Genomic DNA, 20,509 nt, shown 5'->3' on the forward strand with positions numbered 1-20,509 from the left:
AAAAAAAAAAATGAAAGAAGAAAAACACTTGGGGTGGATCCGTAAAATCCAGCTTGGATTCCTCACAACCGGGTCAAATTTTAAAAGAAGTTTTGTTTTTAAATTTAGTTTGAAACACTAAAGTTTTGTGTGTGTGGCAGAAATCTTAGCGTAGGATTACGGTGTCAGGTTTTGAATTTTTACAAACTCCTTGCAGATTTCAATTTAAAACCATTTTCATTCAATCAGTTATTTGTTTTTTTTCCTCACGCCACAGATTCTTCGTCAGGTTTGCGTCAGGAATGTTTTAACATTCCCATTTGCATGTTAAAACATGACTTTACACCTAAATCCTTCCAGGGGTCAGAAGAATTCTGGAATTAACTAAATGTTTTTCTGTTTTTTTTTATTGACTTTGTAGCAGAGAGGCCTCCCTGCATAAATGATCGATAAATTATGCAAAACCGAGTCTTTTGTATTAGAGATGTATTCTGAGCAAATAAAAATTGTATTCATGTCTAATTTTTCTTTGTTTTAAAAAGGACACAGAAGGCTTTTAGTTTCTGACATAGAAATTGTGAATGGATAATTTGTTGATTTAATCTACCAAACCGTGTAATAATAGAGTTATTTAAAAAATAGAATCATATTTAAAAGAGGGAAGCTTGCAGGTCCAAAACTGCTCCAGCTGCAGGTTCTTCACCATCACGGTGTTAACATTAAGGGCTTATTTTTATTTTCTGACAGCAAATATGCTTACTTCTGCATGCTGGTTCGTATTCCACCTTATCTTTGTGGACCACACGTCCCGTTCTTGTCGTCAGCCTTAATTTCCAGAAGACGTATTACGAAGCCAAACACACGTGAGACGACATTGGGAGTCCTGGTGTTGAAACATTTCCTGTGTCTCGTCTTTCTTTCTGAAGTTGCTGACTCGTTCGACCACAAGAAGTTCTTTGAGATCGTTGGTCTGAAGTCCAAATCCCCCGACGATGTGAAGAAGGTCTTCACGGTGCTGGACGCCGACAACAGCGGCTTTATAGAGGAAGAGGAGCTCAAGTGAGGAAAAAAGAAAAAGAAATGCACAAACCTGAAGGAAAAGCTCAAACCTATGGAGTGAAAATAGTCTCAAAATACCTGTGCGTGAGTGTGGAATGCTGGATTTGCAATCCATGTTGCATCTTTGTGTGTAACTTTGGATAGTTGTATCTGTGAAACGTGATTTGTAAACCATGCAAAGAAAATACACAGGTATTTTGAGACTATTTTCACTCCGTACAAACGCCGCTTAAGTCGGAGACACGCTTCCTGACTGAATCATCCGTTTCCTGTTTCACCAGATTTGTCCTGAAGGGTTTTGCCAAGGATGGTAGAGACCTGACAGACAAAGAAACCAAAGCGTTTTTAAAAGCGGCTGACAAGGACGGAGACGGCAAGATTGGAATCGATGGTAAATACAAAACGTCTAAATCCGACCGCGAATGAAATTAAATTAATAATATCTGCATGTCTAAGTTTGATTGAGATAACGGAATTATTCTGCGGCGGTGGCTAAGCATCACATGTTAAAGAATAATCTTTTTTCCCTCCAGCGTTGTACGCATGCGCGAAATTTCCTTATGTAAACAATAATATGCAGGGGGTCTAGATTTGCAAATCCAATTATAATTAAGTTGGTGCCTCACCAGGTATGAACCTCACCGCACGTCACTGACATATATATATACATATATATATATATATATATATATATATATATATAAACGACACCGTGCCTGAAAAAACATAATACTGTCCCTTTAATTAAATGTCATAAGCTAATTGTTACATCTTGGTACAAGATTCAAATTCTCCTAGGTGTGCTGTGGTGGCGCAGGGGTTACATAGGAGGCATTAGTCCTCGCTCGATGTCGCAGGTTCGAATCCTGGCCCTGGATGTCTTCCCTCTTTCTCTTTACTTACTTTCTGAGCCACTAGAGCCAAAAAAAACCCTTAAAAATAATTAACAATTTGATGAGAAATCATTTATCTCAGCTACTGAAGACTTGAAACTTGTCTTAGAGTTAGAAAAAATTCGACTTGTAAGTTAGCTCAGTTAGCTAGCCAATCACAGCCCATAAAGCAGTAAACACACAGTCTCCTGCTTCTGATTGATGGATGTGACGGTTTGTGGTGAATAACTCAAATGTCCCGACTGCTTTCTGTTCCTCCAGAATTTGCCACCCTCGTGAAGGAATGAACAGCCGCCCATCACCGTGACGGATCGCCTCCCAGCCCTCACCATCCCGACTCCATGCTCACCCCCATCCCCACGCCTCACTGCAACCTGTCCCCCCCCCCACATCGACCGACCAACCGAGGCCAGAACCCGCTTCAAGAGCTCCTTCTCTTTAACCTCAGCCTCACTGCTGTCTCCGCAAAGTGAAACGCTGCAGTGAAGTCGGCTGTGCTACGCAGCTCCCTCTCCCCTCGTCCCGCACCGCAGTTTAATCATTTATCCCATTTTTTATACAAACTCTTCACGTTTCTGTTCATGTATAGATACGAAACACTCCTGCAACTAAAGTTTGTATTTTGAAGCACATGTAGATATTTACAGAGCATTTCCTTCGTTCTCCTGACCTCACCGTCCATCTAATCTGCCTGTTCTTCTGTTTTCTTCTCTTCTCTCTGTCGACGTCACTGAACCGCCCCTCCCTCTAAACCATCATCCCATCCATCCATCTGCTTTCCATCTATCACTTTATCCCCCCCCAATAATGAGCTGTTGTAAAAAAACAAAATCACAATTATGGCAGAAGTCAAGCTGTGAAAGAAAATAAAGGAGTAAAATACAAAAGGCCTGGACAACGTCTCTACTGATATGCTGGATCTATTTCTTTTACTTTCAATCTACAGTTCAAGATTTTACACTCACTCAATCAACATCGGGAATAATGTCGTACAGAACTTTAAAAATGATTAAAATCAACCTTTGGGTTAACAAGATTTTTTCCAATTCACACAAGCTCAAAAATGTCCATACACCTCCAGTGAATTTTGAATTAATGTCTCAGCAAACTGCAGAGCAAGCAGGTTTTGTAGCCATCCTGGTGTAATTCATCTGGATATTTGACCCGTTTTTGTTAATAAAATGGATCAAAATCATTTAAATTGGGTGGTTTAAATGGTTTTTAAGTATAGTTCATCAATTTTCTTTGCGAAATCTAAGGTATTTTACAAGTGCTTTTTTTTTTTTATCCCAACTTGTCTTGTTTGAACAACCAGAGTCAGCTGATTTGAGATTAAGTTAAAAGATTTGGAAGACACTTTTTGATTCTTGGATTGTTTTGGATCATCTTGTCCAATTTTTATTTCAAGATCATATAAAATCCCAGTAATCTAAATTCAGGTTTCTCTCAACATTTTTGAAAATATTTGGAGTGAACTTAAAAAAAAAAAGCCTAAAGTCTAATTGTGCAAAATCTGCAACGAGATTAGGCAAATGTCCAGCTAGAATTACACCAAACGTGACTTTCTAACCAGTATTTAGCCACATATTTTTAAAGGTGTTGTGTATATTTTGGAGCTTATTAGGACTCGAAAAAGAGAAAACACTGAATAAACTCAAACTTATGCACCAAATTCACCTTCAAAGTCATTTAGCTTGTTTGCTATCTAGCCATTTTGTGCCGAAAACATCGACTAATCATTAAAAGCTCAAAATTAGCACTCACATGGGAGTTTGTGTTGACTTGTTTCTGGTTTTCTTTCACCTCCTTCTGATGTTACGTAAAAAGCACAACACTTAGGCGGGTCATAGGTGCCACTTTGTTAGCCCTCATTAGCAAAAGACTCCCGAAAAACAAGCAGAAGAAGTCCCGATTTATGAATGTACATCCTCCGCTGGGGACGAGATAAAAAGGCCACATCACAAGTAGCCGGAGTCTTTCCTCAGAAGAGCCAGGATGCTGTCAAGCCATTAGCACAATTGAATTCACACCAAGGTTCAATTTAGGTTAAGTATGCCCAGTGGAGAACCCAAATAAGCGCCGCAGGAATCTTGGATTTTTTTTATTTTTAGTAGGCCGTTGCGGTGCCTGAGCAAAAAGATCTTAACTGCACCGACTGCCAATAAATTCACTACTTGCTCCGGCGCACCGTTAAACGGGGAGCCATTGACGACTGGGACCACAAAAATGAGAGCTTATTTCTTAAACAGCGATGAAAACCTCCCGCTATGCTACATTAAACTCCCATTAATTTGCTTCATTAGAGAAAGAAAACAAATGCAGCAGACTTTATTAATATTCCCAGAAATCAACAGTGAGGAAGACATGATCTTTGGACGTAATGCTCTAGAATTTCAAATCAGTGATCATCCCAGACAGATGGCGTGACATTATCCTTTAATACACAGCATTATGCATAACACCAGAGTTTTACACGATCTGCCTCAGGTTCCATTATTTTTCTAGAAGTACATTCGCGGCACATTTAATATTTAGCGACAGAACTATAATCTCATCAGAACATATAGGTATAAATGGAGCTGCAGATGCAGGAAGAAAAAAAAAAATCAGGAGCAAAAGAGAACTGATATAGAGCCATGAAATGACAAGCTATCTACAGCTGAATACATTTGAACGCATATGATTCCCAAAATGGGCATAGATTTTTTAATCTTTTTATATTTTTATCATTTTGAAACCACAAACTTCAATGTATTTTACTACGACTTTATGTGACAGTTTATAGTCTTTGTTTCAAACTGTGATTATTGTTTCATTATCAAGAAAGTAAAAAAAAAAAATGAGGGGAACAAAATTTAATGAAGATGAATACAATTTTTCTGAATTTTGCTGGGGTTTTTTTTCCCCAGTCATTATTATAAAACGTGTTAAAATAACTTACTAAAGATGGAGACAGAAACAGCCTTTATTTTTCAAACATTGGGGAAATTCAGGAAAACGTTATTTGCCGCTCTTATCTCTCTGATCGGCTGCCAGAAAGATTTGTGAAGTTGCTTTACTACTCAAGCTGGAAAGAAAGAAGGAACTGTCCAGCAGCATCGCTCTAATGCTACTAAAAACAAAAAACTAAACCATGGAGTATAAATACAATTTGATAGGATTGATATAAAAGTATTACGTTTCTTTTATCACAACTGTGGTGAAAAAAACTCACTGCCAACTAAAATCAGAAGACAAGAGGCAGCATTCATGCTAAATCAATGCAATAATTACCGAATGGTGAATAAAACTTGAAAAATAAAATGTAAAATTTAATGTTTCTTTACAAATCTCGTAGTAATGTCTGTGGGTTTTTAAAGGGTGTCACAGGCCAAGAGCTAATGCTGTTTGAGGAACCTCTCGTTTAGACCAAAACATATTGTTTATGTGGCCTAGTTAAAGTCCAAACCTAGATTTTAAAACTGATGTTCTCAGATGATGCAGCATTTTAATTCCACGTCACATCCGATGAGAACCTCCCCAAAAATTACAAAGTCTGCTCTGTCTTGCACATAAAATTTAAATCAAACACATTGAAGTTTGTGCTTGTAACAATACAAAAAATAATATAAAAAATAAAAACCCACAAGAGGTATTAAAATTTTAAAAGACTAACTGCTTCACACATTCACATGATGATAGTTGTCAAGAAAACATCCAGAAAGTTGATCTAACATCTGGTTAAATTAATCTGCAGGAAAGAATACGAATGTAAGAAAAAAAAAACCCGAATATGATGTTTTTTTGTTTTGTTTTTTGGTTAAAAGGTATTATTATGGCACACAGATAATACTGTGGTTCAATAAAACAGCCATCACCGATCGTCCACCTGTCAAACTAAACGGAAACGCCTCTTCCCTCGTTGAGAAGTCATCTCCGGTATAGTTTCGGAGCAGATCTGTCGTTGGTGTGAGTGGGCTTCAGCTTAACCGTGGCGAACGGATTGGTGCCCCTGAGGAACCCGAGAAGAAATGGAGAGAGAGAAGAGATGTGAGGAAAAAAAAAAAAAAAAACAGGACGTACCTAAAAATAATTGCTCCTGAATCTGGCCGTGCAGGAGGAGGAGGGGGAGGGGCGTGGGGGCACAGCCAGAGACGAGAGCGCTGCGTTTCAAAACATCGTTTAGTGAACTGTTCTTCTGAAGTCAGGTTCCCAAACGTCTGCGGTTGAAATGGTTTCTCTTAATGGAAGAGCAGTCAGTCTGTGCCGCTAAGATCAGTGTCCCCCATCTATTGCTCTCAGATTTAATGGGTTCATGATTCACTTCAGCAAAAAAAAAAAAAAAAAATCCCTTCCTCCAGAGGAGAGGAGAGTGTCATGAATTGGCTTCGTTTTAACAGGCTGCGGCTGTTGCTCTTACCTCGGGAAGAGTTCGTTCTGCGATCTCTCTGACTGCGACTTCTGCAGGAAGAGTTGAGAGGAGAGAGGAGGAGAGGTTAGCGAGGGCCGGCCGGGAACACCAACAGAGGCGGCACACACACACACACACACACACACACACACACGCTAATGGAGGCTCTGCTGCCCTGTCGCACGCCTGATTTTAATCTGTCCTCCTGCAAGTCATGAGCTGACGTGCAAAAACGCAAAATATCACCAAGTTTTTGGTCCAGTTTCTATTGCAAATATATTGGCACAGCTTGAAAGAAGACAAAACAAACATACAAGTAACTTTACATCAAGATATAGAAGTAAATAACTCCTTAATATTGATGAAAACATTTACTAGCTCCACTGATTATTCCTTTTATAACAAGATGTTTTTCCTATTTAATAAGTGAAATAATTTGCTAGTGCAACTAGAGTTTTTCATCAATTTTAATGCATTACTGATTAAAAACAAAGTTCTATGTCTTAATTTTAACTCTCTTGTCAGTTAGTTCTGTTTTATTTGCAAGTGTACTAAGATATTTGCACAAAAAATTTGACCAAAATTTATTTTTGGTGATTTCTTTTTCCGTTTTGTTTTTATAGTGCACACACACACACTTCACTTTGTGTTCACATGACTCTAATTAGCATAATTTTAAAGTAACAGTAGTGGAGAAACTAACTCGGAGCATGTAGAGACAAACAAATATAAAATATCGTTTCATTTTCTCATTTACATCGTTAGCTTGGTTAACTTTAAGCTAAATGTGCCGCTTTGACGGCAGATTTACAGCTAATTCAACTTCAAGACGGTCGTTGTAACAACAAGATTGACACATATAAGGATATTTAATCATCTTATTTGCGTGGTTGAGTAGCGAACAGCATCACACAGTGAAAACCAAACAACAGCACACATTTGCAAACCGCTGGGCTCACGTCGTCAGCAGCTGGAGCTTCCGCCCTGCGTCCACCAGAACGAAGGCTGAGGTGTCATTGAGAACAGAACTCTGCCACAGTGCCCCTGGTGGACAGACGGGTGAAGTACAGCTACAGTTCATGTGAGGAACCCCATCCCGGCCACCGTATCTCTCTGCTAGTGGTGGGGTTCACGGCTCTTATAAAGCAGTGAGTCAAACTCGTTTTCATTCACATTCGAGGCTATAAATGTTCTCAAAGGCAGAATGTATTAATAAAACTACAAATGATATTAGTTATTGAAATGAAAGAGTGAGTTTTGGATGAATAATTTTTTGCTCCTTTTGTTTATGTCCCAGTGAAAGTGCTGCATATAATTTCCCAAAAGGCCAAATGGACAGGGTCATGATGGAATAACAGCATCCTGTACAAGTACCTCACTTTCCCCTTGTGCCTGTTTTCTTTCTCACCCAGTAGAGTTGCAAAGCGGGATCTTGTGAGCGCAATGAAAAAAACGACTCAACTGTCTCTGCGTTTTCATTAACCATAAAACTGCGCAAACTGTAATCACGAAAATAAATTCTCTCGGTGGAAACACGACAATTTGAAAAAGCTCACGTTTTTGTGCCAGGATGAGCTGGTTTTTCATGATGTATTTCACAAAACTGCAAAAAAAAACGCTTCTTTTTTTTTTGCATCACACGAGTCATGATAAACAGACAGATGTTACTACTGACAGAAACAACAAAGAAGACGACAGGAAGTGGTAGGGGAATGATGACGATTTGTTTTTGGACAAAGTTCATGAAAAGTTGTTTGTGTCATTCAGACGTGTCAAATCAATAGCTGTGAAATTAGCGACTACAATTTTTGTGATTTTAATTTCATTTCTTGACATCAGTAGATTATCAACAAATATTTGTGCATATTGTGCTATGGAAACACAGCTACTGCTATTCCTGCTTAGAGTTCACTAATGTAAGACAACTCTCCTCAGAAAACTAAAAACACAGATAAATGTGCAAAGCCTTATAAAAAAATACTAAAAATTCCAAAACTAAAAAAAAATTAGTTGTGATAACTCTTTTTTTTCATTTTCTTTAAAGGATAGCTTAAAAATTTTAATTTCCAAATTCATCTGACACATCAACCATGGTTCAGGGTCGTGTCATTTCTGTACAGAGTCAAAGTGGATCCTTCAATATCATCCCTGCCAGTTTCTTTAACGATACGGCCTCACCAGCAAGACGGAAACAAACATGGCGGATCATCTAGAATCAATACTCGTTCCGCATGAATTGTGTTAGTAGATATTCGATGGTAAAAAAAAAAAAAAAAAAAAAAAAAAGTTGAAACGGGCGAAACACAAAAACAACCCCCATCCCAGGCTGGCTGATGACATTTTAGAACTCAACTGTGGTAAAATGTAAAAGTTAGTCATCATCGAAGCTCTCGCTTTAGCCGTTTCTGGCTGAGCTACTGCTTGTATTCTTAATGGCTTTCTGAGTAAGACGACATTTCCGTCAGACTCACAGATGAGGATTGCGTGGGTGGAGGAGGCGGAGGAGGTGGGGCTCCACTCCTGCTGCTGCTGCTGTTGGGTTTCGGCAGGTCGAACACGCTGCTCATGGTGCTGCTGGTCCTGCTGCTGCTGCTGCTGCTCACTCCTGGTTGGTCCAGCATGTCGCTCATGCTGTTGCTGCTCCGAAGACTGTAGTTCCTGGGTGAAGGCGAGAGAAATCTCAACTCAAAAGATGTAAAATCTTCCCCGTTCAATGGTCGCCAACTCTTAGAAATCTTAAATATGAAAATCATTGTATTGCGACAGAGGGCTTTGAGCCTGGACTACAGACAAAGTAAAGAACTGCTCCCAAACACATCGAATTTGTCACAAATTTAATTGTGTGTAAGTTTGCTGTGTTCATGTTCAAAGTGAAAACGCTAAGCAGCTTTTTGTGGGTTCTCCCACAGCTGTGGGTCACCCATATATGATGGTAAGTAGTTCATTTTATCCATCCAGACTCAAGTTTGAAACTGACCCTGTTTTAAAATGATTAGCCCCCCAAAAATAAGAAGAAGAACAGCCTCGGAGCAAATGAACATGATCTGTTTTCTTTTATATTATTATTATAATAACTTCAGGCCAACCTCAGGGCTTTCAGCCACTTTATCCAGTTGTGCTTATTTATGAAGTTTTTGTTGATTGATGAACATGTTTAGAAGCAATTATAGTTTTCTGGTGTGGTTTTATTTCTGCCAGCTTTGTTCTTCTTTAAAGAAAAGAAAGAAAAAAACACTTTCCCACGAGTATTTAGTGGATGTTAGCTAGCCTGGATGTTTTCTCCGAAAGAAAGAGTAACCTGCAATAGGACGAAATTCCTTCAGCTCTTGTGACTTTTATCCTTCTTAACTTCTCCACAGGATGTGGCTTTAGATAAAAGACGCACAATCGATGGCAAGTATGAATTAAAGAAGATGTTTAATCAAAACTTGCTTATAATCAGAGATGTGAGCACATTCGCAACATTTTTACTTTATTTTTCCTTATAGCAAACTTTATAATATATATATATAATATTCAATTATATTGTGTTTCACGTAAACCATATAGCCACAGTAGCTCCAACACATTGAGAAGGTTTTCTACAAGGTTCATGGGAACTCTTTAAAAGAACATTTGTAAGGTCAGACACTAATGTTGGACAAGAAGACCTTGATCACGGTTTCTGCGCCGATTCATCCCAAAGGTGTTCTAAGAGGTCACGGTTTTCTTCACACCAAACTCATCCTTCATCATCTTCTCTACTGACTTTTATTTTGTATATTGGCGTGCAGCCATTTTGAAACAGGATCCCTAAACTGTTCCCCACGGAGTAGAAGCATAAAATTGTCCAAAGCTTCTTTGCATGGCAGCGTAAGCCTCAAAAATCTTAACTCAATGTATTTCTTTTAAGTAGTTTTATGATCATTTTAATGGTGGAAAGATTATTTTGTCATTTACCAGGAGCTGGACGACATCGGAGGATCATCAAGCTCTTCCACGTAGGAGGCTGGAAACCACCCCTGACTGAGAACGAGGACGACAGGGAGCAAAGATGTCAACCAGGAGGTAAGCATTAGTCTCACGAGTGGGTGACGCCCCACCACCCACAGCTCAGCTGCCGCCCCCTCACCCTGAGCCGTTCTCGGCGTATCCGTAGAGCCAGCCGTTTCGGGGCTGCTGGGCCTTCACGGTGATGATCTGCCCCTTGGAGAAGGGCAGCAGGGTGGGATTGGGGATGGAGGGCTGGTGCGCCGCCTTGGCCCTCATGGACACAGTTCCTCCACCGCCGCCTTTGGAGCGATAAACGCTTCCCACCGGGGACGGCGCTGCGAAACACACACAGAGAGCAGTTAGCTGGAGCAGAAACCTAGCCGATAAAGAGCAGAAATGATGCACTGGAAGACGTGAACGGCTGAGCTCCGTTTTTAACTCCTGCTCGAATTTGCATGATAAAGTTCTAATTCATTGTTATTCCTAATTACATGCATTAGGACTCTGAGCTGACTGCTAAATCTGCATGCTAATTTCCTTTTGTTTCAGCAGCGGGAGATGCAGATAAATTGATTGTGCTCAACAAGGTGCCGTTTTTTTTCCCCTCCAGAACAGAGAGCCGACTATGACGAGGAAAGGTGTTTAACATTGTCGAGATTGCTTTTAGTCGGTTGTTGATTTGTCATTACTGGGTCAAATTACTTTTTTTTTTTTTACTTTAGTTAAGAGAGTTAAATGATTAAACAGTCGTTCTACAGGAATGGCACAAACCAGAATGCGGTTTGCAAAACTACAAGGATGAAAAAGACTGAAATAATTATGAGCTATCAGATAAACTGATTTCCACCAGCAGTGCTGCTGACTGCAATTAATTACAAAAAGGTTAAATAAAAGTGAACTTTTGAAGAGGTTCATCTATTGGAAAGTCTCTCCTGGTGTCTAAAAATGCAGAGTGATATTTACTCCTCCATAAAATCCACTCACCCCTTGACGGTATCTTGCCCAGAGTCATCTCCTCTCGGATCTGTCTGACGTCCTCCGCCCTCATCCCTCCCTGGAAACATGTATTCATCCAGCAGTATGTGATGCGTTTGTTAATTTAACGGAAACAGAGAAGCAATTCCGTCATTACAGCTGAAGAATTACATATTGAAGAAAAACGTCTTTGTAATATATTTTTTTTTTACATCATCATAACCACAGTTGTAAATGTATCAGGGTTTATTGTGCATACAGATTGAAAGGAAAGTGACAAATCTCTGAATCGACCTTTGGTTGTAATCCCAGCTGGAAGTCTTTTGGTTTGTATCTCTACAAGTTTTCTGCACATTTACAACTTTTCTGGTCGTTCTTCTTTGCCGTTTTGTCCAATTGTAGATTTGCACCACTCGCTGTTGGAGAAGCTCTGTTACTTTAACTCTCATCTGCTCTGTTTGCTCTTTTAGCTACGACTGTAGCTCAATCTGTGAGTATTTGATTCACAGATTCAAATATTCTTAGTTATGATAGTACAAAGACAGGGAATAACAAGATCATATATATTTTTTACACACTGAACATACTTGCAGCTCATGCGCTCAATGTCTCACAGGCTTCATTTCTAATACATCAGTCAAAAATAAACCACAAAATCCATATTAATTCCCTGTTGTTGCAAAGGGATCAGTGGATCTGTTTCACCTTTCAGTCGAGGAGCAGGGTTTAATCTCAGGTTGTTAATTCAAACAGTAATTACAACCTTCAGACTGAGGCGCTGTGCAGCTTAGATTCAGATTTACACATTTATACGCCGTAATTCTGCTCCCGTTCTCCGGCTGCAGGCTGAATCCTCTCTGTAATCCAGTCTAATTGAATCACAGATCCTCCACTAGGGGGCACTCCTGCAGCTGAAACCGAAAAATTGAAACTCTCTTCACTTTCCAGAGAAGGATTTAACGCGGATTCCCCTCCCCGGAGATGGGTTTTCCTACACCACAGCCTAATTGCTGTAAAGTTTTTGAAGGGCTTCGAGTTCAACCTGGGCAGCAGCTCTTCATAAATGATTCACGGACTCAGCAGTTTGTTTCTCGACGAGTTGTTGACCCTCTTGAACTCACAGTATTGTCCACAGCAGCGGGTCGCTGGAGCTCAGCTCGCCTGGTGGCGTCGACCTCCTCCGTCCAGACATCGGTTTTCTGCAGGAGAGGCCCTGACATCTGTCACATGAAACAGAAGAGTGTGAACAGTGCAGCGCTTCTTCTCCATCAGGCCAAATATAACAGCACTCCTGTTAAAACAGCTTTAAAAAAAATTCAACTTTAACTGCAGCAGCATAATTTCAATATAAAAGTGAAACGTTTAATTTGGGAACATTTGGGCATAAGCTCCAGAAAACTGTTTCTATTTGTGATGATATGACAGGATAGACATTTTTCAGGTCTCAATCTCAAATGAATGTTATGCAATGGTTGTCATGGATACGTGATGATCCTTGTTGAGCTTTCAGACTTTGCCTTTAACCCTCCTGGCCGCCTTGCTCACTTTCCAAGATGGCAGAAAAATAAACGTGGGTTCCTGTCAGACTGAAAGTCGTGTCGCTTTGACGCAACAGGGAAACAGAAAGTCATTCATTACTAAGTAGAAGTTCCTAACTCTAAAAAAAAAATCAAAAATCAAAACACAAATGATAATACGACAGATCTGGGAGTACAGCACAGCTCCTTGCCGCCTGAATTGAGAAAAGAAGCAGCTTTGAGCAATTGCGGAACAGCTTATGATCCCTTCATTGATTTTTGTGACAACCAATTAAATTAGTCAGATAGAGGTTGTGAGGAGTCAGAGTGTGTTTAGTAGTTGTCAATATTGACAATTAGCAACCACTAAGATAAGAGCAATGAGTAATATTCTGCCAACGCCTGAGCGTCGGTTACATCCGTGATAAGAAGAGGCTTAACACACGACTGACGTCTGGTTGTTTTTTACTCAGTAGGATATCAGAGCATCGGACACTGACCTTCTTATAGATAACTACAGATTACATTAAAAAAAAAAGAAACACGCCCAAAATATCAAGAAGTGTCAAAAACACAGACTTGCTGTTCCACGTGTATACGTGTCTGGAACGGGTTTGTGCTTTGCACAGTGTGGCCACATGAGGGCAGCACCCAGATGTCTTATTCACTGTAATCAACTGTTTCAACAAACAAGCTGTGTGTTTTTCTCTGAGAAATAACTTCAGGTCTGAAGTCTGGCGTGGCGAGCCCAGTTTCAACATGCTTTAAACCATCAGAGCACAGCAGTACGTGACCATTGTGAGTATAAATATGATATTATTCTGTCTGTTTTATGTGTAACTTGTGGCTTTAGACGAGCTGCCGGCTCATAACTCAGGAGTTCCCAGTGAATGTAAAACAAAGTACTTCCACACTGCGGGGTCATAAAAACGAGTCCAGAGTTCAAACACGCAACCTGTTATAATGCAGTTGCTCTTTCTGTGGAAACTGTGACGCTGCTGTGGGAGCGTCCCGGATTCCTGGTTATCAGAAAAGGAAGATGAACACGCACGGACCATTGGATTGGAGCCGTACATCGTCTTTTCCCGCTTCTAATTACAAGAGGCGTTGGTAAGTTGCCGTTAGAATTTGGTTGCTCGCGGCGACCAGAGCAGATCGTTTCAGCTGCGAGCGTCAAAATGTCTCCTTGTACCTTGTTCATAATGAGGCCCAAGGTCTGTACGAGGCCGCAGTGTTTCTCAGCCAGGAAGCGGTACCGCCTGTCCTCCTCCTGCAGCGCCTCCTGGTGGCTCTCCTTCAGAAACTGGAGGTACTCCTGAGGACGGACGGTGCAGATATGCATCAAACCCAGCAGCAGAGACATCGGGAAGCGTTTCGCTCCAGTTGAGAAGAAAAGGGGGAAAGAAAACAAGCATACCTGGCCGGATCCTCCTCTCCGCTGCCTCTGCTGAGCCGCCGCCGCCTGCTTGTGGACTTCCCTCTCGTACGTCGCCCTGCTTTGCTGTGGGACAGTTCGGATCAGATCCCTGTGAATTTCTTCCAGTTCTGATCAAAACAAGCAATCTGGCGCACGGTTCTGATCAAAGGTTTACAGAAGCTCATTATCGCCACAATCTCACCTCGTTGTTTGACTTGTAACTATTGACTTGAATTTTTTAAAAACAACGACTTTACTGCGTTTAAAGAAAGAACTTGCTTGTCAATCTACATGCTCAGATTTACTCATAGACTACAGCCTAGCAGGCGGCATGGAAACCAAAGGCTTTCTGTAGCCATCCACAAGGAACTGGTTTAATTATGTCTGAATATATAATAACTACAGCGGAATATCAGGGTCAATCAAAGAAAATAAATAAAATTATGAGAATAAAGCCATAATATCTCAAGAATAAAGTTGTAATATTACCAGGAAGTTGAAATACTTTGATTTTGTTTTGTTAATATTATGGCTTTATTCTTGTACGAGCTTTATTCTGGTAATATTACCACTTATTCTCAAAATATTGTGACTTTATTCTTGTGATACTACGATCATACCCTTGTAATTTTATTTATTTATTTTCTCAGCGTGGCCCTACACTGTAAAAAAATCAGCACTGTGGTTGATGATTTTTACAAAATTTATTATTTACGAATAAATTCTCTATTCGTAAATATTGAATTTTAATGTATGTACAGTAAAACTTTGGCAACCACAGCTGCCGGTATTTTACAGTAAATTAGAGACTTTTTTTTTAAACAGTGTAATACTCTGTCGTACATTACAGAAAACAGAAGTAAAGCTCGCCTTTATATTTATGTTACAGGTCTGATTTGTTATTGTCCACATTTTCATTTTTCTCTTTTGAATAGCAGATTTAACATTCAGCTAAAACAGTTTGCTTCATAATTGTTCCTGAAAACGGGATCGGGTATATCTTTAATGTTGGATTTCAAATATTGTGTCAAAGATGTGAGTCACACTTTGTTGCCACGGTGACACGGCACGCATAGCGTCTGATAGGGTTATAAAAATGACCAATGAATTCATAAATCTCATCATTTTCCTGACTATTACTTTATCGTTTTGCATCTTTGTTGTGACGACATCACTCGTCACATGGACTCTCACTCACTGAGATGTAGTCGAAGTCCATCTGAACGCTGCTCTCCATCACCTGCAGGACTTCCACACTGAAGTTGCGGAACTGGAAAAAAGATGAACACAGTTCGCTTTGGTGTCAACAAAAAAAAAGAAAAAAAGCCTGACCGGTGACTAAACCGGTAATCTGATCAACATTGGCGTCATTTACCACTCCCTCCAGCTCTGAGGTGAGTCTCCGCTGGTTGTCGGCGATCTGGATCAGGACATCTCCTTGAAGATAAGAGTGCAGTTTGCTGTGAGCGGATTCCCTCACTGATCGTTAACCTGCGGCGCTTAAGTACACATGAAACCCGTGGCACAGCTACGTAATCTAATTCAGGCGGTAAATAACTTATCACAGACTAATAAATCTGTAAAATGTTTATATTTTTATGTGAGCTTGTTGTTCAGAGCTTTATTCTCCGGGCAGGAAGTGGTTACTGTTTGACGCTTTATTGGACTATCTCGCCTTCTTCTTCAGGGCTCTCATCGATGCATTGTTCTGAACTCGGTACGATTTGTTAGAGCTACATTTAAATAAAGGAACATTTACGAGTGTCGCAAAATAAAAGCTGAAACAATTTGATTTGGAGTTTGAATCTTGTGGAGGTTTTTTTTAATGTACATGCTAACTGAAAAACAAAGCAAGAAATGGTCGGATTAATTTGGTCGACTTAACGACAAGGGATGTGAATGACAGAAAGGTGTCGGTTTCCTGTTCGTGAGTGACGGTCAGATGAAGATTAATAGGCAGAATGGGGTTTAATTTTAGTGACAATGAACGAGGCAAAACTAAAATCCACTTATCGGTCCGTTTGGCTTCTCTAGAGGTACGGATCATGACTGAAGCTTTTGGTCAGAAGTGTCAGATACACAGTTTTGTTGAACAGATGCATGAAGGCCTTGCATCACCTGGTCCAATTCAAAGAGTGGGAGAAAGCTCAACTGGACCGCACAGAGCGCTGACCTCAAAACGACAGAACAGATTTCGAGATGTCCAGCAACAGTGTCCGACCTCAGAGGTGCTCTTCTTGAAGAATGAGCAAATAATTCCTACAAACACACTTGTAAGATGGTGGGAAACCTTCCAGTTTGAATCTGCTCCCGAGGTAAAGATTGTGCCGTCATTATATTAACTGCTGCGGAGTAAGAACAGGAAGTCACTGGCACATCTTTTCACCGCAGAATGGTAAGAAAGACAAAAAAGAACCTCTCTAAAGCAAAGAGTGGCAGCTTGGGGGCAACTGAGTCTCCATAACAACCATTTATTTCAAGGACTCTGAGCATATTTCTACTAGTTGTGCCGATACAGGTGATATAATGTGGTCACTGTTAGCTATTTTCACATTTTGTTGGGCTCAAACGCCAACAAAACTGTTGCTCTGAACATTTTGTAACGACAGAAGAGACACCAGACGCCTGTCAAGACTTTCTGTTTGCATTTTGAAAGATTGATTTGTTCTTTCAGAGTAACTGAAAGAAAACTCCCACCTGCACACCCGCCCTGTATGCGAGGTGTTTAACCTGACGTTGTCATTTTAGCTCTGAGCTGGAAACCAGAAAGACTTGCTCTCTGACTGCTAAAAACGTGGAATACCTCCTTCTCAGAACAGCTTTTCAAACACATCAAGGGAAATCCGCAGCAACGCGCATTACACATTCACCGCTGTGTTTGCAGGGGAGCAATAAAACACGGCCGGAGGTTAAACTTTGATCCTCTCGACGCGGCGGAGAGCCTGCGTTTAATAAATGACCTCGATGACAAACCGAACGCGTCCCGGCGAAGCTACGCGGCGACGTCACGTACCCAGGGAGTGGGACGACGAGGAGTAGAAAGCTCTCTCTCCGATCTTTGAAAGCGCCGTGAAGTAAGCCTCGCTGCTGACAACAAGGTCTGAAACAGAGAAAAAACAAAAAGTAGTCGTGCTTTCAGAGACACGTCTGCCGTACGGACACACTTTATCATCACAGTCTTGCAATAAGTACATTCATATCTGCTTAAGCTTTATCACTTTTTTTTAATATTTGTAACACAAACACGTTCGTTTCAATTACACTTTATGTGATGGACGCAAAACTGAAGGTGGTAGGAAAGAAAACATTTTTCCTCAATAAATTAGCTGAAAAGTGTGGCGTGCATTTATTTCCATCCCTGTTTATTTGGACACATGTAATTAGTAAAAATATCCCACGTGTGTGTTTTTTAATCTTGGTATGAATCAAGCTGTTCTATGAAGGTGTCGCAGGTTTCTTGGAAAACATTAATTAACAAACAAGAGGAGAAGGAAGACCAGGGAACAATTTATACCCGGAGGAAGGCTGTGAAGAAGTTTATATGGTATAAAAAAGTTTCTGGCATAATTTTTCAGAGCACACTAATTAGTTGTGCACCCCATAAATCATGCCTTTTACAAAAGGTAGCAGGGGGGAAATTATTGTTGAAAGAAAAATTTATAATTCTTCAAATAATTCTTGTTTGTTTAAAAAAAATACAAAATTTAGGTGACAAAGTGAAAATGAAGATATTCCAGTATTCTTTTTTGTAAATGTTTAAGAAAAAATGTATGTCGACGCCACAGAATGATGTAATAGGTATGCCAGGTCAATCGGTGGCGCTGTAACACCACCAGAGAATTACACACAAAAAAAGCAGAAAAAAAAACTGAGTGAAGCCATTTTTGTTATCTGTTAGACACATGTGGGAAAGAGAAAGAGAGAGAAAGTAATGGAGTTATGTCATCATCGATTTAAAAAAAAAAGATGTGGCTCACACGGAAACACGAAACCGCCATTTTGAAATTCGTCCACTCTGAAACCCGGTTTTAAAAAATTTACATTTCTGGTTTCTTAATACACAAACTTCATTTGGACTCGCAACCTGAAAGACAAAAGATAACTTCTGCAGGTGGCAGAAACCTAAAACCTTCACTTCACAACCTGAGTACACGACCACCATGGCGCAACACGGTGGTGGCATCATCATGCTGTTCTTCAGTGGGAACCAGGACGTTGGGTTTGGGTTTTTTGGAAGATCTAAATACAGGAAAAGTCCTGGTAGAGACTACAAAGGAGTTGAGTCTGGGGTTACCCTGTCATAGCTACGACTCTGTAGTTTTTAAAATAACCGCAGATTAATCGACAAAATCTGACACCAATAAAAGCAGCTATGATCAGCCACATCATTTGTGTGATGACTCACTGTAAAGAGCTCAATCAATTGAGTAAACAAGCCGTGTTTGAATGGATGTTGAGGGAAAAGCTGGTTGGCGTAAGGTTACGGCTCAGCGGCGCTGCAGGTGGCACATGGGATCTTAATCTATATTTAATGTCTGCCGGTGGGGCCGTTACTGAACCATGTAGCGTTTACCGTCTTTTAACTGGTCAGAGCTCTGTCTGTTTATGACTGCAGCTCATTTTTATTTACATATTAAGGCAAATTAAACTAGAGGTGTTTTCCGTCTGGGTGAGGATGATGATGTAAATAGTTCCTTCGAAGTAATTCTCCTCTAAGAGAGGGAGAGAGCAGGTAGACGTAAAGAACGTCAGCTTTCTTCCTTTTCCTCTCTCATTTTTTCCTTCTTCTCTCTTATAATTTTCCTCTCCTACTATTATTTTTCTCTACTTCTTTTACTTCCTTCCTTTACTCTTTCCTACCGTTTTTGCTTCCTTCCCCCCCATCATCCCTCACTTCTTATCAACTCCCTTCATTTTATCCTTCCATCACACAAACTTTCTTTTCTAGCTTTAAATCTTGATTCGTTTTTCGTTCTTCTTTTTCTCAATTTTTTATCCCTCCTCTATGACAACTTATGTCCTTTCCTTCGTTCCGTCCTTACCTCTGAAGGCCCGGGCAAAGTGGTTTCCCAGTGAAACCAGTTTCTGTAGACTGGGGTTGAGCTCATCAGTCAAACTCTGTTAGAAAAGCACAGGCATGTATTCACTGAAGGTTTACTTGAATTTTGAACGACAGAGAGAGAGAGAGAGAGAGAGATAGAGAAAGAGAGAGAGAGAGAGAGAGAAACTTTGAGAAAGTCTGGACACAGTGGGATCAGTACAAGAACATGTTCTATTCAATCACGCATTTTCTCTGACAACCAAAAGACTCAAATTGTTCTCGGGACGAAGGATCGCGTGTGATTGGTGGAAATGGTTCCTTTCTTCTCGCCCACTAGCTTCGGTCCTGAAGACCTTCTTTTTTTTTTACTCACCGAGTAAATCCCCAAGGTGGAGCGGTGCAGCTGGTCGCCATTAATTCCCGACATGTTCACATCTAGAACGGCGCGGCAGTCAGTAGAAAAGGAAAAACAAAACCCTGGGGAACGCCAGAAACCAACCCGTCAGTCATCCAGGCGGACCGAGTCAGGCCTGCGGAAGAAAGGCGGGTCGAGCCGGATCGAACCTGACGAGGAGCCGAGGCGAGAAGGCGGCGCGGTGTGATGGAAACCAACACCAGCCCCGTCTGAGAAAGACTGGAGTAAATAATTAAACACAGCTAAACCATAAAACACACTGGCCTGGCCCATGCTCTCTTTCTGTGTGTGTGTGTGTGTGTGTGTGTGTGTGTGTGTGTGTGTGTGTGTGTGTGTGTGCCTGCATGAGTCCAAGACTCACTGTATGTTTTATTCATTTTATATCAGAGATCTGTTTTCATCGAGTCATAGAAAAAAAAAATCAAGTTGTTTTCGGCATTTACTATTTTGATCAATAAATAATCATATTTATCACATTATTTTGAGCTGACTAACAGAGACCTCATAAAGCATATCTATCATTCCTTGCTTTTTTTTTGTTTTGTTTTTTTGTTCTACAAGTTCATAAAACTGATCTAAACGTTGCCATGCTCTAGTGACGACACGGAAATTTACTTTTTACGGCTCTGAGAGAAAAAACACAACAGCAACTAAAGAGTCAGGTTGGATAAAGACAGTCAACGTGTTTTTAAGTCTTCCACAGCTTGTTGAGCTGGACTTCAATGTGGACTTTGACTGGACCATTCTAACTCGTGAATTTTGGGAGGCAGGTGCTCAAGAGGAGAAACGGGGCATCTTAGTGGTGTGAGATTTATTGGAGGGACATCTTGAACATCATGTGTTTTAACAAA

At 40.4% G+C, this 20,509-nt stretch overlaps 2 protein-coding genes across 4 annotated transcripts in view; one reads left to right on the top strand and one right to left on the bottom strand.

The window, feature by feature from the left end:
- The window catches only part of pvalb6 (parvalbumin 6), a 45,144-nt gene extending 42,326 nt beyond the window's left edge, over positions 1-2,818 (top strand). For both annotated transcript variants that reach the window (XM_081609796.1, XM_081609795.1), the window contains exons 3-5: positions 906-1,038; positions 1,320-1,429; positions 2,193-2,818. In XM_081609796.1, the coding sequence (XP_081465922.1) occupies positions 906-1,038; positions 1,320-1,429; positions 2,193-2,218 (269 nt within the window). In that variant the 3' untranslated portion in view covers positions 2,219-2,818. The remainder of the gene's footprint in view (positions 1-905; positions 1,039-1,319; positions 1,430-2,192) is intronic.
- A 1,532-nt stretch (positions 2,819-4,350) lies between these two features.
- On the bottom strand, positions 4,351-19,991 carry LOC103468598 (BAR/IMD domain-containing adapter protein 2-like 2). 2 transcript variants are annotated; one of them, XM_081609784.1, is made up of 14 exons: positions 19,617-19,991; positions 19,245-19,320; positions 17,216-17,302; positions 15,578-15,639; positions 15,401-15,472; positions 14,203-14,286; positions 13,978-14,100; positions 12,390-12,488; positions 11,278-11,347; positions 10,433-10,628; positions 10,261-10,326; positions 8,793-8,979; positions 6,331-6,371; positions 4,351-5,922 (listed from the first exon to the last, which is right to left on the bottom strand). In XM_081609784.1, exons 1-14 carry the CDS (start codon positions 19,668-19,670, stop codon positions 5,841-5,843), a joined length of 1,299 nt encoding a protein of 432 aa, XP_081465910.1. In that variant the 5' UTR covers positions 19,671-19,991; the 3' UTR covers positions 4,351-5,840. The 2 variants fall into 2 exon arrangements, with proteins under 2 accessions (XP_081465910.1, XP_081465909.1); XM_081609783.1 differs by having other exon boundaries at positions 13,978-14,286.
- Positions 19,992-20,509: the final 518 nt, after the last annotated feature.

This window comes from Poecilia reticulata, chromosome 8 (genome assembly GCF_904066995.2).
Source record: "Poecilia reticulata chromosome 8, P_reticulata-male-v2, whole genome shotgun sequence".
NCBI lineage: Eukaryota > Metazoa > Chordata > Actinopteri > Cyprinodontiformes > Poeciliidae > Poecilia > Poecilia reticulata.